The sequence below is a fragment of the Erpetoichthys calabaricus genome, chromosome 13 (assembly GCF_900747795.2).
Source record: "Erpetoichthys calabaricus chromosome 13, fErpCal1.3, whole genome shotgun sequence".
Classification (NCBI taxonomy): Eukaryota; Metazoa; Chordata; class Cladistia; order Polypteriformes; family Polypteridae; genus Erpetoichthys; species Erpetoichthys calabaricus.
The window spans coordinates 114,475,768-114,501,951 of record NC_041406.2 but is presented as its reverse complement, the minus strand read 5'-3'; the positions used below and the strand labels follow the sequence as shown (position 1 = coordinate 114,501,951).

Genomic DNA, 26,184 nt, shown 5'->3' with positions numbered 1-26,184 from the left:
ACACTATTTGTCACACTACTCTTCTCAATAGATTATCTTCGATTGGCAGTACCCACACTCGACTAGATTGGTTCAGATCCTACCTCTCAGGCTGCACTCAGTTTGTTCAGCTTAAAACTTTCACATCCCAACCCACCGCTGTTACTTCACGTGTGCCCCAGGGCTTTGTCCTGGGGCCCCTCCTTTTCATTATTTACCTCCTTCCCCTTGGTAATATCTTTCATAAATATAACATTAGCGTCCACTGTTATGCTGATGACACCCAGCTCTATCTCACTAGCAAACCTACTGCTTCCTTTTCACCCTCCTCCTCCTCCTCCTCATAGCAGAAATCAAATCCTGGTTTACTTCAAATTTTCTTAAATTAAATAGTGACAAAACTGAGGTTCTCCTCACTGGTACAAAATCAACATTATCCAAAACTGATCATTTTTCATTTGTTATTGATAATTCCTCTGTCTCCCCTTCCCCACAGGTTAAGAGTCTGGGTGTCATCTTTGACAGTACTTTATCCTTTCAGTCCCACATCAATAACATCTCCCAGTCTGCATATTTCCACTTGCGTAACATTAATTGTATTCGCCCCTCCCTCACTCCCCACACCACTGCTATCATTGTTCATAGCCTTGTCACTTCTGGTCTGGATTATTGCAATTCCCTTTTCTTTGGTCTTTCTCGCAAATCTCTTTATAAGCTTCAACTGGTCCAGAATTCAGCTGCCCGCATCATTACTAGAACCCCCTCTATTCACCATATCACTCCCGTTTTTCAGCAGCTTCATTGGCTTCCAGTTCAGTTCTGAATGCAATTAAAAATTCTCCTACTAACTTTTAAGTCTATCCACAACCTTGCCCCTCCATATCTGTCTGACCTCCTCCATGTTGCCATTCCCTCCCGTACCCTTAGATCCTCTTCTTCCATCCACTTGACTGTCCCCTTCATCTGTCTTACCACCATGGGGAGCAGAGCATTCAGTTTCACTGCTCCCCAGCTTTGGAACTCACTATTATTTGAGCTTAGAAATGTTGAATCATTTTCACTTTTCAAATCTAAACTTAAAACTCATTTGTTTAAGACTGCTTTTTCTCTTTGATTACAATTGCTCTGTCTAATTTTAACTTTTGTATTTTACTTTTGTTTATAATCTGTGTTTTGTCTATTGTCCTGTGTCCTTGAGTGTTTAGAAAGGTGCCTACAAATAAATAAAATGTATTATTATTATTCTATTTTATTATTATTAACTTATGCTTCATCTTCTGACCCATCTTTTTCTGCCTTTGTTACCCTTTATGTTTTTGGATGTTGTAATTTCTTGTTTTCTGGATTTATATTCTCTGCTCTCATTAAAAGGTTTTGTTATGATAGTTGATTTTTCAAAATGGTTAACACAATTCCCGTTACTGAAGCAAATTTTAATTTTTTCCCAGTGTGAGGTTTTCCAAAGTTTAAAATCTATTTGTGTTACGGATGGGAATCGATTAAAAAAATGTACTAATTAATCGCATAATTGTATGGAATTAATTGCAATTACTCACATCTAACATTAAAACATGCAATCATAAAGCAAATTCACAAATCATGAAGTAAATATACACTGAATCACAAAATTACTGTAGAATCATCCATCCATCCATCCATTATCCAACCCGCTATATCCTAACTACAGGGTCACGGGGGTCTGCTGGAGCCAATCCCAGCCAACACAGGGTGCAAGGCAGGAAACAAACCCTGGGTAGGGCGCCAGCCATACTGTACATACAGGCATACCTTAGAATCAGCAAAAAGGAATTTTTAAGAATTTAATGGCATAGTTTAAACTTCACCATCGACGACTTTATAATTATATTCTAAACAAGTGTTCTTCAACTGGTGCGTAATGAGAGCTACCCAGGTGTAACATATTGGACCACCTGTATGAGCTGATAAAGGGACAAAGCAGCTGGGAAAATGGATCCAAAGTGCTCACCAAGTACCGTGTCTGAAAACGCCAATCTGCTTTTTTTTTTTTTCTGGCGTCTCAGATATTCTCACCCCTTCAGACAATTTAAGCACATCTAAGAGATTTAATTCTTTTGTAGTTGGTAGAATCGTGGTGAGCCTTGGGAGTTTTTGGGTAAGACAGAAAAAAGCTGGAAAATGCTACACTATCTACACCTTTCCTCATGGCACACTTAAAAAGATCTACATAGTTTCTATCTCACTTAAAAACTGACACCATGCATTATTTGGATGGTTATGTTGCATTGTTTGCATAAATTAGCAAAGATACTGCAGACTTGAATAATGGGTAGGGATAATCATTATACCTCTGTTTTGTAGAATGTTGTCATTATATTAGGGCAGTCAGCACTGTGAGCCACCTGGCAGACTGGTGAGCTAAATACAGAGGTATAGAGACTTATTTTGGTTTTAGAGCCACTCAGAGAAAACGTATTTTGCACATATGTGATATGACATTGTTTCAGTCGTCATACAGAAACATGACATGAAGAAGAAAACAGAGATTGTAATTTTACCTTTGCTACATTTCTTTAGTATTACTCCAGTGCTACCATAAACCCCCTTCTGCTACACCCCTGTACCTATGTTGGTATGTATAAATCAAGGAAATTAATACCAGTAGCATGTACTGACATGTGGCAAGGCGTTGTGAAACATGTAATTTGAAACTTTTAAATAATTTTATTTCTCAAAATTTTTAAAGTATGGTACTGGATGTGTATGTAATTCTTTAGGTTCACATTTAACTTAATTATTGTTTTGTAATGTTAAAAAAAAATTGCATGAAAATGCTGCCCTGACCAAAGCACTGCCTGATGCGATTGCTTTGTTGTCGGCCCCGGATGTAACAATATTAACTTTCCCAGGCCTAATTTCTACTATTACATTTTAGTTTCATTTTCATTTTGAAGTAGTTTAAATTAATTAGCTCGTGATGCCATTGTTTTTTGCCCACAGTTTTGTGGTCATTTGCTTATCGTTTCTATGGCATTGCTAGGTAAGGTCATTCAGAAGTGTGTGGAGCATAACATTGAGATTCAAGATTGTTTACTTGTAGAAATCCAATAGGAAGTCTGATTTGATCTGTCCAGTTAGGTTCATGAAACATAATACAGATCACCCATATACAATAAAATACAATACACGAGTGCAAGACTGTACAGTACAGAACACTTACATGACTAGGTAGTATGTTGATGGATGTTTAATGTATAGTTTAATTATTCTAACTGTGGCACACATTATTGACATGACAGACTGCAGAGGGGTAAAAACTGTTCTTGAACCAAGGGGTGCTAGCTCACCTATAAACTGACCTCAGTGGGGTCACACAGAATTGCATCAGTCTTGTTTTTGCAGCATTTTCATATATATGAAGGTTATTGTGGGAGGAATTGAAGCACTGGTATGCTGTGTCTGCTTCACCACCCTTTGTAGTGATCTCAGCTCCTGGGCTTCCCAGGATCTCAGTTCCCATGCCAGACTGTGATCATACCTGTCAGTTCACTATTAATAATGCTGCAGTAGAAGCTCACCGGAATTTGCTTCTGCATTCCACTCTTCCTGAAACATCTGTGTTTTTTTGACAATGACAGTGATGTTTTGTGTCCAGTTTAGATTCTCTGAAGTGTACAGACCAAGACATTTGAAACTGCCCACTCTCTACTACTGCCACATCAATGCAGACTGCTGAGTGGTTTACCTTTCCCTTTCCAGAATCATTTCTTTAGTTTTGTTGGCTTTCAAGGTGAGCTTGTTAATCTCCTGATGGTATGCAGACTCATTGTTCTAATGAGAATGATAACGGTGGTCTTGTCAATAAATTTATCACTGGGTCTAAAGTGTAAAGGTCAACTTTGTGCAGTTCCTGGTTGTCCAAGATTTTGGATCAGTCAAAACAATTCACACTTTCTTTGACTTCCTAGCTTTAGACTGTTATTCATAATCTACTTGACTACAAATTAGGACTTTGTTCTGTCTTTGATTCATTTATTGTTTGATTTTATAGTTGCAGATCATTTTATTTCTAAAAATCTTTCATTCCCCTTTCTCTGACAGTGTAGGTTTTTAGCCTTGGATTATGTATTTTTGAATTGGACCCTTTTAAGTTACCTCTTTCAAGGCAATTTTTTGTGTTTTGCCCTTTTTCTTTGTTATTAAATGCTATTTAATAGGTCATTGTTTTTTGTGTTTGGGCCAGGAGTTTCACAATTCCTGTCTCTCTTTTAGGATTTATACACTTTAACATTTTGAGGCTTCCAAAGCAGGCTAAAGATTCAAGGCCTATTTTGTGCTTTAGAACAGGGGTCACCAACTCCGGTCCTGGAGGACCACCATGGCTACAGGTTTTGCCCTGTTTGTGCTGCTAATTAACTTCTTTTGAATTCATTTTAATTGAATTTATTTTTTAAGATTCTTCTGCCAGTTAAGGACCATTGTTACTGCAGATTGGCATGATGGCCGACATGTTAGTGGCCCAGGAAATGGTGTTTGATTCCTATCCTGATCACTATCTATTAGGGAATCCATTCCCGGATGGGTTTATCCATTCCCGGGAATTCGGGAATCCCGGGCTTCCAGGAATGACACAGTGCACGGGCATCTCACATGTGAACAGTTTTAGAGCAAGCAACACTTATTTTTAATAAAACTACTGCAATATGTTGACACCAAAAAAAGACTAACCTTAACTACAAGCAGTTCATGCTGTCATATACAGTAAGTACATGCATCTAGTTAGTTGCAGTAATAAGAGCATAGAAAGCACAACGTGTCCAGCGTTCGGTCGTCCGTGCAAGAGCGCACCTTCGTGCAGAGTACGCCAGCTGCTGAGAAAGCACTCTCTGCCTCCACTGAAGTAGTGGGCACAGTCATCAGATACTGATATACTTGTTCTAAACAACTCCCGCGCTTGCCATTACTCTGAAACACCGCCATTTCAGCTTTTACTGATGCATCCTGTTTCTTGTCATCATTCTGTAATGGCAAGTTTCTTGGCACAGATAATGCGGATGCAACAGACTGACACATTGCAATTTCAAGTTGCTGTTCAAAGCTGTTGTCTGATGTAATGCAAGCTGCAGCAATGGCGCCACCTTAATTATTTTCAACTATAACTCTGTTATTTCTTGATCGATTTTTACACTTTTACACGCTATATATGCGAGCTTGGCCGTTCCCATTCAGCCAGGATTTCCAGCAGTTTCATTCCCGGGAATGCGGGAATGGGAAATGTCCGGGAATGGATTCCCTACTATCTATGTTAAATTTTCTCAATCCCCTGTGCCTATGTTGATTTTCTTCTTTCTACTGTAGTTTTGCTCCCTCATTCCAAAGAGGTGTGGAGTTAGAAAGTTTGGTGACACAAAAATGGCCTTTGTTGAATCAGAGCGAGTTGTTTGCTCTTTAAATGGCCTATCATCAATCCTGTGATGCTGCCTGGATAAGCTCAGATCCTTCACAGCCCTAAATTTAGATTAAATGAGCAATGGATGAATGGTAGAGTGATTGTAGATTTGATTTTTGGCTTCTGCATTGCATCTGACACTGCTGGGTAGGCATAAGCCTAAGTACTTGCAATATAATAAAATGAATTAATTTTCTGATTAAAACTATATGCATCCATCCATTTGGACTCTGACTCATCCCTTCCAGGATGTTAACATTGTTGTTTTTAAGTCGTTCCTCTCTAGCTTTGGCTTTATGCATGGGGTGGTTGTCTTCTTGGAAAAGACAAATATTCCCGCAGACTGTATTAGGTTTTTCTTCTGTATTTTTTTTCTTCATTCATTTTGCCTTCTATCATCACAAGATTTTCCATCTCTGATATAGAGAAGCATCCCCAGAGCATGATGATGCCATAACTATGTGCAGTTTTTGGCTTACACCCAGCATTTGTGTGTCTGCTTATACCTCTTCAACAATATCTTTTACAGGTAGCAGAACTTTACACTGGCTTGTTACAGACTCAAATCAAAGGCTTCTTCTTTTTGGACACATACACCGTCAGCATGGCACTGCCAGATCTAAACACTAGTGTTGCAAATTGCTCATGTACTAAAGTGACTTTAGCTGCAGATGGAAGTCCCGTTTTACTTTATGGTGCCAAGCAGAGTTGTGTCACGGTGTAGCAGTCTATTAGCCAGCTAAAGCAACGTGAAGATCCTGTTTGTTGTTACGGTTTTGCCTTTGTCCAGAAACAGCCCCATAAGCTTTATGACCACAGACTTGGAAAGTCTTTGCCCTTAGTTGTAACTCAAAACACAGTTCTCAACAAAACGTTGCCAGATGTCTGAAATTGAAGCAAATCTTTCATTTTTCACACGTTGTGCATGGGTGTCTTTGATGTCAAAGTGCAAATGCTGTATGACTGTTCGGTAGCGGTCACGGGACATCGTATCTTTGATTGCTGGTACAACAAATAGTTCTGAGCAAGCATCAGTCACAGCACCAACTGTGGTCATTGCTGCTCTTGTGAAAAGAATGGAGATAAACGCCATAAACTCAGAGAGGGAGAGGCAAGTTTGTTGTACCACATGAATATCACTGACAGAATAAAACTGAATAATAAAAAAAGCGCTAACTTTTACAAGTAGCCAAAATTTACACCGGGTGTTACAAACTCAAATCAAATGTATGTTTTTATTATATTATAGTGATAATAATAGCAGTTCACTACTCAAAACCCTGAGTGCCCAGATGTAGCATGAACAATTCAGTTTTTCTAAAGTACGTTCTGGAGGAGCCCCAGGCAGGAAGATTGGGGCAAGCATGAAGGACCATACATTGTATAATAAGTGTCTCTAATTACAAATGAGGCAGTTCAAAAGGCATCACACGAGCGAGGAACCCATATTACAGTCAACAATATCTCAGTAATGCTTCTGGGCTTATCATCTCACCTTTTCACTAATTCTTCTATCCAAATATCAAGGCATATTCATATTTTCATGGTGTGCAAAGGCTACATTGACTGTGTGGCTGTGGTAAAATTCATTTGAGGTCCATGGCAATGCTGAAATCTTATATGCAGAACAATCCCTCTTAACTGGCCTCGCATTAACCAGCCGATGGATTAACCGGCCTGTTAAAATAAAATAAAAACAAAAATTTTAATCCTGAGTTCTTTTTTATATTATGTGTATGCACTTCCTTCTTCCTGGAAGGTGAGAGGGCTCTTACTTTCAGAGTGATTTCCGTTTACATATTCCTTTATGAATTTTCCACGGTGCCTTCTTCTTTTTATCTTTTTATCTATTTATCATGAGGACAATTACGGATGCAGATGACTCCTCACCTGTTCACTTAAGCTAGGATCGCCCACATCACGAATTCCCCGGGAACCGATCGGCCACACATACTCACTAAGCCGCGATTATTTATTTAAAAAGCGGCCTTTTTGACTTGAGCTGTGGACCCGCTACACCACACTGTCCAGTCGTTGTAGGAGAAAAAAACCCATGTGCAAAATCGTGGATGAAGCCTTGTGGATATGGTTTCTTCAGGAACGTCGAGTTACAGTAAATACATTAGAAATATTTTTCTACATGAAAATAGGTATACATCGGATTAACCGGCTAAAACGGCAACCGGCCATGGGTCCAGTCCCGAGGTGGCCGGATAAGAGGGACTGTACTGTATATATATATATATATATATATATATATACAGTATATACAGTATATACAGTATATATATATATATATATACATTTAAGCCGTGTACTCAGGTGGTAGTATTGACGAATGCCCCAGGGTGTTGATGAGGGAGTTAATGTAGCCCACAGATTGTGGTTCAGCCGATTTTCTCATTAGTGCTCTGGAATGTGTAATTAGGCACTTCCACCCGCTAAGATATAAAGGAGCCTGAGTAAAAGAAAGAAGGCAAAAGATTGGAGGTTAAATGGATAAAGGAAAGATAAAAAAAGAGAGGCATGGTCATGGCTGTGCTGGTGCAATAGTGGGGAGGCCAATGATTGGGAAGTGGCCCCAAGAGAAATGTGGGCAGAGTCCCTCCTGCTGAGCACCCAAGGAGGAGGAGAGGATGAGGCATGGCGGTGAGACAAAGGAGCGGCACTAAAGGCCATAGGATGGTAACGGGAACCTGAGGTGAATTTTGAAGAATGACTACACTTCCTGGTGGATGTTCACTCTTGCCGAGGAGACCTTAGTTTGAGAAAGAAGCACTAAAGCTTCTGCTGGTGTTAATGGACAGGTCCTGGTAGTGATTTTAACCCCATCTTATCGTTGAATTATTTATTGTTGATTTTAACCTCTATAAGAACATTGTTTTTATTCTGGATTATTTATAGGTGTTTTTATTTACTGTATGAAGAGTCTGCACTGAACTTTGTTTAATTTTGCATACTGTTTGAATTGTTAAAAGCACTAAGCACTTCACACCTTCTCTTGCTATGTATGTGTGTCCTCATTGCCCAGTCCATCCTCAGTTTATGTGTATCAGTGCCTCAAGTTCAAGAAGAAGTATGCCAGCTGTGGGCAACCCATGCATCACAGTCACACCCGAGGTCCAGCAAAGTAAAATACAGTTGATGTTGTTCAGTTCTTCTAAGGTACGTCACATCTTCAATGTAAATATACTCCCAAGCCAACTTGAATAAAACCACAGGTTGTGATTTGAGCTCAGAACCTCCCCTGGCGATGTCCACATTAGTTGGTCCAATGACGGCCTACTTCCAGAATTTCTAGTCTAGTTTTTCTATTGTGCCCCTGGTGCTACTCTCTAGCTCACATTAGTTATCTACAAATCCCACGCTGCCTGAGATTTGGGCACACTTCTGAGGCTGAATCACTCACTGTGTTACCTGGGCATAAATAAATCAAGCGTGATGAACAGCCGCTTCCGTTTAACGACATCTCGCTAAACATTTATTTATTTGCCTTTTCACAGATTGTTGATATTCAAGAAGGATAATCTGTCAGATGGTGTTACATGGCACATCAGGCCTGCAGAGCACTCTTAGACAAATTCTCAAGATCTTTCAGAATGTCAGCTTGATGGATCATTTGGGACTAAAAGTTTTTAGATTTGAAATATAGGGTCAAAAAAGAATAATACAGCAAAATTGGTAATAATATGATCAATCAAAGGAGATGTTAGCCTCAAGGTCAGAATGCATACAAGGGCCATGAATGTGTTTAGGTGGTATAGAATGTCAGCTTTCATCAATTGTGCAAATGTGGGCTAATGAGTGAACTCTGGCAGGCCTGCAGTTGGAGAATCCTATTATGCTATGCCACATGGGCCCTGGAACAGACCTGGAGGGATAGCATTGCTTAAAGCTTACAGTCTGCCAAAGGCCTGCAGGTTTGACACAGGCATAAGGGTTTGATGGTCCAGTGTGTAATAGCACATAGACCCTGGTATTAGCCTGTTGGTGTGACAATCCATTCTATTGTGCCACCTAGTCCCTGATGAATGACTGACTGGAGGAATAGCACTGCTGGTATTAAGGGTATAAAGGTTTTACATATGGCCAGGTGTCAAACACAGGTTTATAAGCTTGTGTCAGAGTCTCGTTGTCACATTATACAGTGACGTGCCACATTTGCAGCCCTGTGCCAGGAACCACATAATGTTTTTAAATGTAGGTTCAAATTTTAAAATATATTAGTTGTTACCTGGCTTTGCCCAAGAGATTTTGTAAAACAATAGGCATCAGTTATAGCACTGTCAGTTAAACAGATGTATTAGAAGTATACAATGTAACTAGCTAAGTTCCCTTTCTGTATACAATATTTGTATTTTTTTACCAGGTACTAATATTATTAGCTGACTGGAGCTTCTTACTGTTGAACATGCTACATACAGGTCTTCATGAATAAAACGTTTCTGCCTTTGAATATGGCTTTTGTTGATTGTTTTAGCAAAAACACAGTTTTACAGGAAACTGCCTGGCATGCAGTCGAGAATTATAGAGCAGTTGCTAAACACATTTTAGGTAAGCTTTGCTTAACTTTCCTTCATCCACTTCACATCTCATTTTCCATGCAGTATATCTTTTTCATGTACAGGGACACTTAATCTTTTTCATTATCTTCAGCCCCAATTATCTCCTCTATTAGTTTTCAGCACTGAGCCAAAAAATGACTCCGTATATTAGCATAGCCTAGTTATTACAGCATTATTATCGACAAATAAAAGAAAAAAATAGGTCAGCTAAATTTCTTTTTTCCATAACATCACCAAATTTAAATAAAATCAGTCAAACTGTTTTTGAAATTTACGGGCCATTTACACATTGTTCACAGCTGTAGCTCTCCTGCATTATTTTGTTGTGCTGACAGTCCTGGCTGATGATGACAATGCTCAACCCATGTATATAAACAAAAACACACAAATTCTGATCTGACTGCTGTCACTCATGTCACATAGCCACGAACTAGGTCCGAACTAGGACCACATATGAAAAATCTGATTTGAAAAGATCCATACAGCCTTGAAAACATCATATTTGAGTCACAGTAAGCCAAGTCACTCCAGCCTGGTAATGTGAATATATATATATATATATATATATACATATACACACACACACACTAGGGGGTTCGCCCCCTGCTCGCTTCACTTGCCAACCCCCCCAAGCGTACGTTACGCGCAAGTCACTTCACGTCTCTGCCAGTAGTGTTGTGAAGAGGGGGGCTGAACGCACCCCAAGGAGTCGTGGTCGCTCCTCCAAAACCCCCTCTTAAATGGTGATACAATAGGAAACAAATACAGGTTTTTTTTTTACCTCCTCTTTGCTCAATCAGCTACTGGATTGCTGCTGCTGCCGTGCCGCGTGATCTGCATCTCGTGCAGCACTTCGAACATTTAAAAGCCTGTACAGCAGCTCTCCTACTCTTTGTCCTTTATTTCTGGCCCCGGGCGTAGTTACTGTAAATCCTTGGAACAAAGTCTTGTCTCGTGGAAAATGAGTTCTTGATATTTATTAGTTTATAATTTAAAAATGGAATAAGATTCTGAAAATCTAACAACATCACATTAAAGTTCGATAATTTCTGAAAAGAATGATACCAAACATATATATGTAGGTTTTCAAATAAGCCCGGATTAAAGCGTGACAAAAAAGTCACATAAAATCGTTTCACTTTTAGGCTTAGGATTTTATATCTTCTTTTCTTTCCTTTTCTCCTTCCCATATTTTCTTTTCTCTATGACCTTTGACCTGCCCTGTTATTTGCTATTATTATTTAGGGTTAGATTATGGTTGGCGCAGTGGGTAGCGCTGCTGCCTCGCAGTTGGGAGACCTGGGGACCTGGGTTCGCTTCCCAGGTCCTCCCTGCGTGGAGTTTGCATGTTCTCCCCGTGTCTGCGTGGGTTTCCTCCGGGCGCTCCGGTTTCCTCCCACAGTCCAAAGACATGCTGGTTAGGTGGATTGGCGATTCTAAATTGGCCCTAGTGTATGCTTGGTGTTTGTGTGTGTCCTGCGGTGGGTTGGCACCCTGCCCGGGATTGGTTCCTGCCTTGTGCCCTGTGTTGGCTGGGATTGGCTCCGGCAGACCCCCGTGACCCTGTGGTTTGGATTCAGCGGGTTGGAAAATGGATGGATGGATGGATAGATTATGGTTACCCGGATCCCAGTGGTTTAAACACATCTATCCCTTGAGTTGTATTCTGATTATTTCACAATTCTAGATCCAGACAGGTTTGGTGCTTTAACATACTGTTAAAAAAACAGTCATCAATTACATCCATAAGCTCCTGGTCTTGTGCTCCACTCTTTGTAAGGTTATCCCAGTTAATATGAATGTAGTTAAAGTCCCCCATGACTATAATGCACCCCTGTAAACTTTCCTTTTCAATATTATTATTACGGAGTCTATAAAACACTCTTAATATGAGGGTACAATCTCTAATGCTGTCTAGCTAAAATAAAAACCTCCTCCTTAAGCTGTGACTCACCATCAAATTACATTCAAATCCTTCTTTACATAAGTGGTGACCCCTCAATACCTTTTCAGTTTTGCTTGTCTTTCCTAAGTAATGAATGTCCGTCTGTTATTCTCATCCCCATCTCTGTTATTTAGACAAGTTTCTGTTATTCCTATTATATCAAAATTAGGTGCAGCTGCATATACTTGGAAATCCAACTCACTTATTTCATTCTGAATACTCATAGCATTAAGGCAAGCAATTTTTAACATCTTACTTTTTTACATTTGATTTTTAGCAATGTACTAGAACTTTCCAAGTTATCGCGTATATTTCTATTGATGCTACTGAAATGAAGTTCAAATCTTGGCGTGACCTAAACTGCCCTACTCAATCACCTCCCCAATGAGTGTTTCTTTCATTTAAATGTAACCTGTCACAGCAGAAGAAGCCCAAATGACCCATAAACCAATGCCCCACTATTCTACACCAAGATTTCAGATATGCATTAAGCTGTCTAATCTCTTCTTTCTCACCTACAGTAGACTGGTGCATAGTAAAGGTAGAACTTCAGTAAAGACTGCCTTATCAGTTCTAACATTGGTAAATAATTCTTTAAATTTGGATTGCAGAATTGACAGCTATCCTTATGTATGTTATTTGTTCTAAAATTGAAAATGACAGCTAAATCCATCCTCCGCTCCAGCCAAGAGTTTATCCACCCATCAAGGAAGGTCTTCTACCTGTGCACCTGGAAGGTAACACACCATATAAGATTCTCTCTCTCTGGAGAAAACCTCCTTCAATCCCTATAAATGATTTTGGTCCCCCAATATCACTACTTCTCATTTTCTGGGGGCAGTTTTTGAGGTGACCTGTTGGGGTCCTTTATTCCTAACCATCATCTCAGAGTTATTAGAGTCACCAGCCAACTCCATAAGACCCTGAAGATGCCTGGAAACTTCAACTCTGGGTTTGATACTCCAGGAGAGTGTGAGAGTGTGCATTGCATGTATGTCAGGCTGTGACCCACCTGTCTTTGCTTCTCTGCTGTGAAGTCTCTTCCTTGCCACTTTGAGAGGATGCATTATCTTACTAAACAACACCAGGGCAAAATCCAGCAATTCATTACTACAATGCAAGAAGACACCTCCTCCTAAACTTCAGTGATCCTGGCCTCAAGGTGATGGATTAGCTGGCATCTTTCTCAAGGATACAACACTTCATACACACTAACTTCATCAAAGCTAGCTTCAAAAAAGTCCAACATCATTCATATTGTATTAGCCTCATGATTAAAACTTTTTTGGGAGGTAGTAAAGCCCTTCTAAAAATAGCTTAATAACCTTGAGTTTAATAAACTACAGCACCAGTCTAACACTTACTGGCCCTCTCTAAGCCCCTGCATTAACTTTTTATAGTGCTCTCACTACTACATACCTTCTTGCCGGCTAAAGGTGTTTTTATCTCTTATTAGACATGCCCATAATCCAGTCTGTTTTCTAAAGAAAAAAAAACTATCTCTTAGCTGCTACTTTTTTATCTAATCCAACACATCTATCAATACTTCAGTATAACTGCATAAATTCCCATCACTATAAATATCTTCTTTATCCTCACCTTCTTGCACACAATTCATTTGAGTTGACTAGTATTCCTTTGCTTCCTTTCTTGCTAGGAAACCAACACCCATATTTAGTATTAATAGATAGATAGATAGATAGATAGATAGATAGATAGATAGATAGATAGATAGATAGATAGATAGATAGATAGATAGATAGATAGATAGATAGATAGATAGATAGATAGATAGATAGATAGATAGATAGATAGATAGATAGATAGATAGATAGATAGATACTTTATTAATCCCAATGGGAAATTCACAATAGATATGAAGTCAGCTAATTATTAACTTACTGTCCTATTGCTCAGCTGTTCTACATTTTCTACCGCTGCTCCACACACGCAGGCTTCCAAGATGCACACACTCTTCACTAACAACATACCCTTGCTCCTGGGCAGTTGAAACAAAACAACCGAAAACCCATCTTAAGGGAAAATATCAAAATGATATTAGAAAAACACTATACTTTAAAACATTTTAATACACAGTAACGTGCAGAACCAAGCTTCTCAGTATAGTACACCAGCAAGGATGAAGTGAACATGCAGTATACACTCTGTATGGTTAGCAAAGTAAAGCTTTGCTCCAGGCTGTCAGCTATCATAGGAACCTGTGATCCTTGAGACAGACTGACAGCAATATCTGTCGTAAATGTTCTAAAACCTGAAGGAACAGGGTTCCAGACAACTCATGATCTCTGGCATAAGACTGCAGGTGTGCAACTGCATAATTCTGGGTTAAGATATTTCCAGAGCCAAAAAAGAGGGCACAGAAAAAAAACAAACCAAAAAGACGTCCTCCTTCTCCTTTTATATCGGGGTGGGGTTTGGAGTTACTCTCCATGTAAGTCCAGCCTTGGGAGGTTTAGTTTGGGAGGGCACGGTATCTGGGTGGATGATGCTTGGGTGAGGGTATTTATTTATTAACTTCCCTAATGTATGCGGCACACCATTTGAGAAACATGGATCTATGCCGTTGCCTTTGAAGGTTCATCTGTTTATGAAGAACTATATGGTAGCTAAAATTTAAAAAAGGACTTGAATTGAAAAACATAAACTAGGTTGAGAACAATGGGTTGCCATGTGAAAAACGTGTAAAACCTGCCGTAATGCCCAGATTATTGCCTGAAAAGAGGACGTTTCTGGGGAAACCAGGACGTATGGTATCCATATCGTAGACTCTGGCATAAGTCTATGAATAGTGAGGCTGAAGAAATGGTGGTGGGGTACATCTGTGTCATATAAACTGACTTTTACAGACAGAAGAGGATGAGCATGATTAAAACTCAAACATCAAACTGCTTTAATTAAAATTGCAAAAAGCACAAAATATTTTCAATCTCGACTTTCATAAACAGTCAATCATGTTCAGATCACTGGATCTTATTCACATGAAGTCAAAAGTCTTTCTCCACATGTCACCCGCTAGATAACTGTCAAGCTTCGGGGAATTGTTACTACCTGCTTTCTCTATACTTTAGGTGGCAGTGGCCGTTGAGATAAACTAATACATAAAAATTCTAACTGCATGTTGTCCACGTAGTCAGAGTGCAGATCTTGCTGCAGGTGGGTGGGATTATTAATTTTCAAAAAACACTTCCATTTATGCTCCTTACAATAGTGTTGCTGGTTTAAAAAAAAAAAAAAAGATTAATTAATTTTCTGTTTCAGCTTCCTTGTAGCTTGTAAAAATTAGTTTGGGTTCACTTGGTGCTCCTGGGTGTTAAAGGAAGTTCTGACAGCCCACCATTAAATAAGACAGAATAAGAAAGTGGAAACGAGTGAGCGATCCGGAGAACAAGCAGGAGGAGAGGCTCGGTGGACGGCTGCAAGAGCACAGATAGTGCAGAGAGCCTTTTAATTCCCAATCCCCTGCAGAGCCTTTGAAATTACTGATCTTCTTATCACAGACATGGGACTTCTTATGCAAATTGTTGTGGAGTGGATTGTCTAAATGGGAAATGACTCAACGGCGGAGTTTGCACTCTCTTTTTTCACAAAATGCTTGTTTTGCTTCTCTGATAAGAAGATGAATTGCTTTCCTTGGTTTGCAGTGAGGCGAGAGTTGTAGCCTGCCGTCTGCCTCAGCCTAATGCAGTGCCTCGTGTTTGTGACAGAGAAGGATTTCAGAACAACATAGATTTTAGCTTCGCATAATAATGCAGCACTGGACGCTGCCTTAAGAGACAAGGTCTGAGGAATGTTGGGTGTGGGGGGGTATGCTGTCATTTAGATTCTTTTGACTCTTTTTCCCATTGAAATTGTGCAGCATTTTTTTAATCTTGTTTAACCAGGAAGTATGCATCTGATGGATCAGCACTGTGGGTAATAACATATGTAAGAAGTGCAGAAACAAATCCAGCAGGGAGATGCACAATAAATAAGCACAACAATGTCGGGAGCCCTCAGACCCACTGGCTGGATGGTGGGGGGGTCTTATGTGCCACCAGATAAGGTCCATGCGTACATACATACATACATATTTGCAAGAAGGTACTACATTGGATAGATAGTTTAAAAGAGAGCTAATGAAAGGCGCGATATATCATACATAGATAGATATTGTAGGCATAAGCAGGATCCCTAAAGTCACTGCATTGATAAGGTTGTCCATTTCAGGATGTGTTCTAGACAACACCCTGGACAAAATCTAAAAAAACCTAGTCCTTTAGATAAATACATGGTAAAAGAAGGTTGATGTTACCAAGTTTCTGACTCCCATGACACTCCCTGAGAGTTGTAGTTCTGGGAGATACTCCTGCTAGAAGGAATTCCTGGGTCTTTCGAAGGGAATTCCCAGGATTCCTTCTCCTTATTTTTCTGGACCTTTGGCTGACACGAAGGTGGTTCTTGGAGGCATCATTTTGACGCTGAAGGTAAGACCCAAGAGAGCTTTCAGTCTTCAGTCTATGGGAGTCTGGAGTCAGAAGTGAATTGAGAAGAAAGGCTCACTTGGTGGAGTGGTTTGAGAAGAGTATTAATAAGAAGTGTAGAAGGCAGGAAAGAGTCGATAAGGGAAACACAACTTATTATGTGTTAGTAAGGGCACGACTGAAGAAAGCAAGGCCCCGAGGCGCATGTTGTTTGTTGCTTTAATTTGTTTTCACCCTGTGTCTATATCTCTCCATTAAACCCTTTCTTATATTCCATTTCTCTCCTGTTGAAGATTTAGATTTTTTTAATTATGTTTTGGGTTTGAGGTCTGTTCCTGAGCATCTCCCAGAAGGTTTACAATAGATAGATATGAAAAGCTTAATATAGATAGATAGATAATTAAGGGCATTGTAAAAGACAGATTAATGGAGATTGACGGAGGAATAGCTGTTTGGCTGCCAGCCTGGATTTGTAGACAGGTGGTTAGAAAAACATTTACATGGAATGATATGTGGATGTTTGTCGAGCAAATGGATGCCCATGGATGAAGAGTGGATGATTAGTTGGGTTTGTGGGTAAAAGGATGGATGAAAGGTTACCTGGTTGCAGGAAGTGATTAATGTATGAATGTTTAGTCGTCAACGTTAATGAATAGATGCAAATACAAAGGGATGGATAGAAGGAAAGATTAATTTTTGAATAGGTGGATGGATGAATAAATGAATGAACAGATGGACGGATGGATGGATGGATAGATAGATGCAACCCCAAGTTCTTTATCCCACAATTCAGATGCTGGCCATCCTGGTGCTGTTTGAAAAGTCTATGAATAACACATTACAGGAATCATTTCTATGACAAATTAATTGTGAATTACGGCACAGTGGCACAGTGGTAGCGCTGCTGCCTCGCAGTTAGGAGACCCGAGTTCGCTTCCTGGGTCCTCCCTGTGTGGAGTTTGCATGTTCTCCCCGTGTCTGCATTGGTTTCCTCCGGGCGCTCCGGTTTCCTCCCACAGTCCAAAGACATGCAGGTTAAATGGATTGGCGATTCTAAATTGGTCCTAGTGTGTGCTTGGTGTGTTTTGTGTGTGTCCTGCGGTGGGTTGGCACCCTGCCCGGATTGGTTCCTGCCTTGTGCCCTGTGTTGGCTGGGATTGGCTCCAGCAGACCCCCGTGACCCTGTGTTTGAATTCAGCGGGTTGGGAAATGGATGGATGGATGGATTACTCTGCATACTAAGAGAATATATTAATTGTGCTGTATTTTAAACTGAAAAATGCTGGTCTCTTATTCTCGCCAGTTTGATAATTTCAAAAAATGTACATTTTTCCTGAATATCCATCTTTACTTCTCATCATTTTCATATAGGTTTCTTATGTGTCCTTAGGTTTTGTCCTATTATCTCAAGACAAGAATTAAGCACTGGTGACTCTGTATTGTGAGTGAGGGTGAACAGTGCCGCAACAGAAATGCTCTGTGCCATTGGCTATCCTTTCTGTTGTTGAGATTAGGTCTGGTTGCCTGTGAGTCTGTGTTGGAAATAACAGTTAATTCAAAAAAGTAGAAATTATGTTAATTCATATATATACAGTATATATATATATATATATATATATATATATATATATATATATATATACTGTATATATATGAATTAACATAATTTATAATATATATAATGTCACGCATGAGCACACAGGGAGCAGCTTAAGGACCCGACGTATAACACGACAAGTTGTGCCAGGGGACAACGGCGGAGTACTAACCCCTCTCTCAGAAAAAATGAAGCCCCGCTGCCTTAAACTCCCCTGGACGACTCCAAGAAACGCAACACCACTTCCGGGTCCCTTTCTTTCCTCTGGTCCCCATTTGATGACGTCAGCTACCCAGCCACCACCACCACGTTTTCCCAGCATCCCACTGTTTTGATTTCCGGTCCGCCTCCATAAATTCTCTGTCTACCCGCGCTTCTGAGTCTAATGATTTGTTTGGATTATTTTGACCTTCTTTACAGTATATGGGGCTTAAAACCCCAAACCTTATGATTGTGTTGTCTATCTTTTATATATATATATACAGTATATACGTTTTGATAAATTCATATTCAGCCTGGTACAAAGATTTTCCTTCCTAAAAAAATCCATAGTACAGTGTTTCAGGTATGAAATCAAAAATTACTAGAGTATCCATTTTGATGGATTTTTTTTATGTAGTCAGCCATTCATGCAGACTTGCATAGATGAACCACAACATTAAAACCAGCTGTCTAATGTTGTGTATTTTAGGTCCACCTCGTGCCACCAAAGTATCTCTTAAGTGTCAGGCTATGAACTTCCTGTGCTATCTGGCACCAAGACATTAGCAGTAGATTTTTTTTAATTACTTTATGTTGCAAGGTGAAGCCTCCATGGGTTGGACTTATTTTTCCAGCACATCCCACAGATGCCACATCAGACTAAGATCTGGGGAATTTGGAGACCAACACCTTGAACTCCCTCTCATGATGAACAAACTATTCCTGAATAATTTTGCAGTGTGGCAGGGGTGTATTACCTTGCTGAAAAAGGCCACTGCTGTCAGGGAATACCATTGCCATGAAGAAGTGTGTGTGATCTGCAGAAATCTTTAGATATGTAGTATGTGTCAAAATAACATTCATATGAATTCCAGGACCCAAGGTTTCCCAGCAGAACATTGCCAAGGATATCACACTGCCCTCTGCAGGCTTCTCTACTTCCCACACTGCATCCTCCAGCCATCTTTTCACTAGGTTAAAGATGCATATGTGCCCAGCCATCCATATGATCTAAAAGAAAATGTGATTAATAAGACCATGGCTCAGATTTCACATGCCCATTGTAGGCACTTTCGTTGGTGGACAGGGTCAGTAAAGGCCACCCTAATCATTCTGCAGATATGCAGAAGGCTGTGATCCACTATGTGTTCTGACACCTTTATCTCATGGCCAGCATTACACTTCTCTGAAATTTGTGCTACAGTAGCTCTTGTGTAGGATCAAACCAGATGAACTAGCCTTCATCGTTCACACACATTGATGAGGCTTGGGCACCTATGACCATGTCACAGTTCTTTAGTTGTCCTTCCTTGGACCACTTTTGGTAGATACTAATCACTGCATACTGGAAACATCTCATAAGACCTGCTGGTCTAGAGTTGCTCTGACTCATCACAATTTGGCCCTTTGTCTAAGTTGCTTGGGTCCATCTGCTTGCCCAGTTTTTCCTGTTTTCTAACACATCAACTTCAAGAACTAACTGTTTTACTTTCTGCCTAATATATCCAACCCCTTGACATGTGCCATTGTAATAAGATAATCAATGTTATTCACTTCACATGTTAGGTGGTTTTAATGTTTTGGCTGATTGGTGAATATAAGGACTTTAGTCTGCATAATTTTCAATTAGTGTAAATTTTCAATTTACCAAATGAATGGCAACTTCCTTGGCAATATTCAATTTATATATACATGCTAATTTAATTGTCATGTTTCATTATGGCATTCAAAAAGCCCTGTGAGAGCTTGCTTACCATTCTAGCTTTTATTATCCAACTGTTTAAATTATTTATACTTGTACATTCGCGTATCCGCAGAATCCAATTCAGGAAACTGGTGCCAAATCGTTAGCACTGGGTGAAATGTGCAAAACATTGCTGGACAGGACAGCAGTCAATTGCAGGGCTCAGTAATGTACTCATTTTGGATTCACATGTTAACCTGAGCTACATGTCTTTGGGAAGTGGGAGTAAAATTGACACAGACATGAGGAGGTCATGCAGGGTCCACACGGACAACGAAAAGTTGCAGAAGGTTACTCCCAGGTTACTCAATCTGTGAGGCAGAGAACGCTCATCACTGCCAACATTTCTGTTCTACAGGATTTTACCATCCTGTAAATAATTTCTGTAGAGTCTTATTGTAAGAATTTTTACCTTCTGCCTGGTAGATGTGCTCATATTAGCATTTTCATTATTTTGCAAATTTGTCCACATATCACCTTTATTCAGACTGTTACATCATAGTTTGGATTCTGGACAACTGTAAGTGTGTACATGGACGTGTAATAATGTAATAAGTATCCATGGACGTGTAATAATGTTTTAGCTATAGGTATTTTATTTATATGTATGTATGTTGTGGCGGACAGCCGGGTCTCATGCCCGGCAGGGACGCTCCTGCTGCTTATGTTCCGGGGGAGCAGCCATGGACAGCTCAGTACCTCCCCCGGGTTGCTTGGTGCAGCCTCCCTGGCCAACGGTGATTCCCCAACCTCCCGCAGGGCTCCATGGGAGATGGAGTCCTCCACAGCCTGGTTGGGGCCTGGGGTGGCCGCTAGGGGGGGCTGTCTGGTTTCAACAGCCTGGCTGGACGACTCTTCGGCCCCACCCGGAAGTGCAATTAGGACCAGGTGGTCAAGCACCTGGAACGCTTCCGGGTGGGCTACAAAAAAGGGCCAGCCACCACCACTCGAGAGCCAGGGTCAGGAGGAGAAGGACTACGCTTGCAGAGGAGTGGTGGTAAAAGAAAGGACTGTTGTGTTGTGTTGGGATAGTGCTTTATGGACTGTGTATTGCCTGTGGGTCACGGGGAAGACGTGCGCCCATGGGTGAAGAAAAATAAAACGTGTCTTTAGTTTACACGTGCCTCTGTGTCCATCTGTGCCTGGTCAGGCGCCTATATAGCGCCTTTGTTACACTGTATATGCATAGGTATGTATTTATTTATTTATTGTGTTTTTTTGTTTTTTTTAGAAACAAGCTCGGAAAAAGAAATGCTGCCTGATAGTGGCTGGAATAGTCGTGTTAACCTTCCTTGTCATCATTATTTCTGTATACAGTACGAAAATAAGGTTGACACACAAGGTAAGATACTCCCCCACAAGCTATCGAGGCCTGACATGGCAGTTTTTGATGGATTTTGATTTTTCCTCTTTATGTTGTTTTCTTTGACTTTACATTTGGCTTTGTTCCTGCCTTTCACCCAGCTCTGCCTCTCTGTAACCCTTCAGTGAATTAAACTGGTTTGAGAATGTTATGCTATGAAACATCGGGCTGTGCTGCTTTTACTTTTGTTTAGTTTTGTATTGTACTTTTATGTATTTTTTGTGTATTTATGTGTTTGGACTTAATAATTCAGAAACAAACAACTCAGTCCCAAATTGGACTTGGCACAGTCATTAGTACTGTAAAATGCCACAGGCCTAACGTTTATGACCAAAATTGCTGCAGTATGTTTTACTCCACAGAGATAACTACATACGTTAATGAAAAATTATGATGTAGTCTGAATTTTGGTCTGTCTTACCACCATGGGGAGCAGAGCATTCAGCTTGCTCTGCTCCGAGCTCTGGAACTCACTACCAATCTGAGCTTAGAAATATTGAATCATTTCACTTTTCAAATCATAAACTTAAAGCTCATTTGTTTAAGACTGCTTTTTTCTCTTTGATTACAATTGCTCTGTCCTGATTTTAATTTTATATTTTAGTTTTGCTTATAATGTGGTTTTATTTATTGTTCGGTGTCCTTGAGTGTTTAGAAAGGTGCCTACAAATAAATAAAATTATTATTAATTTTGGCCTTAAGTTTTCATTGTATTTTTGAGATTTTGGTGTCCCTAACACCTGTAAAAATCTTTAAAATCCTGAACACAATTTAACTGCTTTCAGAGTGATGTCTGTGTGTGTGTGTGTGTGTGTCTGTAAGTACTTTTGTTAGGATGTCAGTTTTTAGACAAGATAACTCAAAAATGATCCACTTAATCTAAATTAAATTTAGCACACATACTATCACTGAAAAATGCTGGAAGCCTTCTGGCTTTAAGCACATTTTGCCAACATGTTTTTCTCCATTAATTACATATTGATATCCTTGAGATACAGTAAGTATGTAGACAATGTATTGTGACAGAGTACAAACTTTAAAATCCCCTTGAACTTTTTCACAATTTATTGTTACACAACATTGAATGACAATGGATTTGATTGGCTTTTTTGACACTGATCAAAAGAAAGAGTCTTTAATGTCTGTGTGAAATAGATCTCTTCAAAGTGACCAGACATAATTACAAATATCACACACAAAGTAATTGATCAAATAAGTATTCACCCTTTTCAACTCAGTATTTAGTTGACGTACCTTTGGTAGCCATTCCAACTACAAGTCTGTGTGGTCAGGTCTCTGTCGGCTTTGTACATCTGGAAACTGCACTTTTTCCATTCTTCTTCGCAAACCTGCTCAAGGTCTGTCAGGTTGCATGGGGATTGTAAGTGAACAGCCTTTTACAAGTCAATTGAACTGAGACGTGGATTGTGATTTGGCCGCTCCAGGACATTAACATTGTTGGGTTTTTTTAACCCATTCCTGTGTAGTTTTCACTTTATGCTTGGGGTTTTTGTCTTGTTGGTGGAACAAATCTTCTAAAGGGATTTTTTTTTTGCAGACTGCAGCTGAGACTGAGAAGATGTCTTGCTAGTTTTTAACCTTAGAAACTAGAAAAGCCTCTGGGGTGTATGAAAAGCCTTTAGTACCTTTTGCATTCTCTACACTGGCCAATCTGCTAATCACTTGTGCCACCGTGCTTCAAACAATAAAGCAATTCAGGCTAATAAAGCTATTGTAATAACCATATCCTGCATGTTAACTTACTTTTGCCCACCCATGTATGTGTGTGTATATATATTGTGAGACCTTTTGAGACCCTCCCTAACAGAACAATACACAGAAGCAAGACTGAAGATTGTTATTTTCATGGGAATTGTTACATATGGATAATAGAACTAACTATTTTACATTACATTACAGTGAGTAATTAACCATAGTAAAATGTAATAAATTGAAACAAAATTATGTTTCATGTTGTGTTAGAGGTATTCGTTGCATTATACGTTTTCATTCTGTTTGGCTTTGAAATTAACATGCAAATACTTTTTAAACTTACACTTTTACTGTAAAACTCCAGTAAAAAACAATATTTTGATTTAAATTTCATCAATTTTCGCATTAAATTTTGGGGCTTACATCTGGACAATGCAACGTATAACTGCCCATGAGTGAATATCGTTTCTTTTTCTCTAATAAATAAACCGACTTTTTCGAATGTATATATACACACGCACACACACACACATATATGTATGTGTATGTGTATATGTATATATATATGTATGTGTATATATATGTGTATATGTGTGTGTATATGTGTATATATGTATATTATATATGTATATGTATGTATATATGTGTATATGTGTATGTATGTTATATATATATATATATATATATATATAATATATATATATATATATATATATATAGATATATGTATGAGTATATGTATGTATGTGTATACATGTATATATATACTGTATATGTGTATATGTATGCATGTTATATATGTATATATATGTAGATGTATGTATATCTATGTGTATATATACTGTTTGTGTAGATGTATATGTGTATATATATATGTGTTTATGTGTATGTATATTATGTGTATATGTGTGTGTATATGTGTATTATATGTATATATATATGTATATGTATGTATATATGTGTATATGTGTAAGTATGTATATATATATATATATATATATATATATATATATATATATATATATATGTATGAGTATATGTATGTATGTGTATACATGTATATATATACTGTATATGTGTATATGTATGCATGTGTATATATGTATATATATGTAGATGTATGTATATCTATGTGTATATATACTGTTTGTGTATATGTATATGTGTATATATATATATATGTGTATATGTGTATGTATGTATATATATATATGTATGAGTATATGTATGTATGTGTATACGATGTATATATATACTGTATATGTGTATATGTATTGTATGTGTATATATGTATATATATGTAGATGTATGTATATCTATGTGTATATATACTGTTTGTGTATATGTATATGTGTATATATATATATGTGTATATGTGTATGTATATATGTGTATATGTGTATGTATATGTGTAATATATATATATATATATATATATATGTATATATGTGTATATATGTATATGTATGTATATGTGTGTATATTTATATCTATGTGTATGTGTATATATGTATATATGCATATGTATGTGTGTGTATTGTGGTTGAGCAGTGAAATGACAGTCTTAATTACATATTTTTGGGACACCAACCAGCTCATCCCTTTTTTTTTGTCTCCAGATGACAAGATGATAGTTTTGAAAAGGGCACAAGGGCATTCAAATTTGGTTAAATGAATGTGCTTTCAGTGACCTAGGTATTTAAGTTGCGTTTTGTAGTGGTGCTTAATTGACTTCGATATGACATTACATTCACGTTCATTTGCCTCTGGTAAACGCCTACCTCCAGACCAGATTGTAGATTTATGTGTTTTCCTGTGGTGGGCAGTTATCAGGCAGTCCAGAGTGTTTTTAACCTGTGCGGTTCAAGGTTCATCCTTTATTTGTTTCATGAAATATGGATCAGTTGGCTTTATTAGACCTGAACATTGACCTCCTTGCATTAAAAATCCTCTTAATACCACGATGTAGGCAAAGAAAACCTCACCGCCAAAACAATGTGTGTATAATTTATGAAGAAATGCAAAGAAGAGAAGCTGGTACAACACCATATTACACACCAGTCAACCAATATGCGAGTCAGTGCTAGCCATGATTGATCAGTTTATACTGGTTACCTGTTGTTACTTCTCAGATCACTGGCCGATGGGTCAGGGATATCACAGTCATGCTTCACTCCATCATGTCTGCTATTCTGGAAGCCATTAACTGATCAGCAAGGCGCTACATCCAGTTTTGGTATGGTGTGGTTGCACTTACATACTGTAAACCATAAACATGTTTTTGCCAAATAAAAAGGTAATTTTGCAACAGTGTCCAGTTTCTCCTAACATAATTGTAGCACTTTACTGCACTCATATTGCAATAAGGGCACCTAGCAAAAAATGAAGCTGCTTTTGTTAACAGTGAGCAGTGATATTCCATTAATGCATTAGTTATCTGTGATACCAAGATGAGATTGACAAACATCGTGACTCGTTGGCCCGGGTAAACCTGTGATTTATTTATTTTGAGACAAAGTAGCTTTTATGGTGGTGTACATAGTGGCTGGCTTATTGGTAAGGTAATGGGCTGAATCCTTAGTTTTCTATATGGCCTGTACTCTCATTGTAACAGCAATCATGTCATTATATGTGCCAGGTAACAGCAGCTGCCCACCTTTCCCCGACCCCCGGCAGAGGTGCTATAATGCCTCACATGATCATGCACTCTCAGTGGTGCATTGTCGCCAGATTCACTTGATTGCAGTTGGTGGGGTCTTAATGCATCAAGTGGGAAGTTGCTCTACCAGCCAATTAAGTTCTGCAGCAATGTGAATGCCTAAGTATGTGGTTGATTAGCATGCTCTGTATTTGGTTGTCTCATTGCTGTGGATGATTGTGATTCATAAAAGTAAATTGAATAGAAATTGTGCATACACCATGATTTATAAATTGGATTTTTATTCTGGCATATGCTTTTTCTTGTTTTTTTGGCATATGCATATTTTCACACTCAAATGGTGTTTGTTTGTTTGGTACAATTCACCCCACTACAGCTATAGACCATAATGTCACTTCATTGCTGGCTGCTCTATGAAGGTGGTTAGACTTCCACAGCTTGGTACCACTTCAAAAGACACAAAACAAGCCTCAATGTGCCTTGACCTTTGCTGTTCATTTGCATCATTT

The 26,184-nt window shown here is 38.9% G+C and overlaps 1 protein-coding gene across 1 annotated transcript in view; it reads left to right on the top strand.

Annotated features, from left to right (window-relative positions):
- The window catches only part of tsnare1 (T-SNARE Domain Containing 1), a 919,576-nt gene that overhangs the window by 874,590 nt on the left and 18,802 nt on the right, over positions 1-26,184 (top strand). The window contains exon 11 of the mRNA XM_028817483.2: positions 21,172-21,282. Coding sequence (XP_028673316.2) covers positions 21,172-21,282 — 111 coding nt within the window. The remainder of the gene's footprint in view (positions 1-21,171; positions 21,283-26,184) is intronic.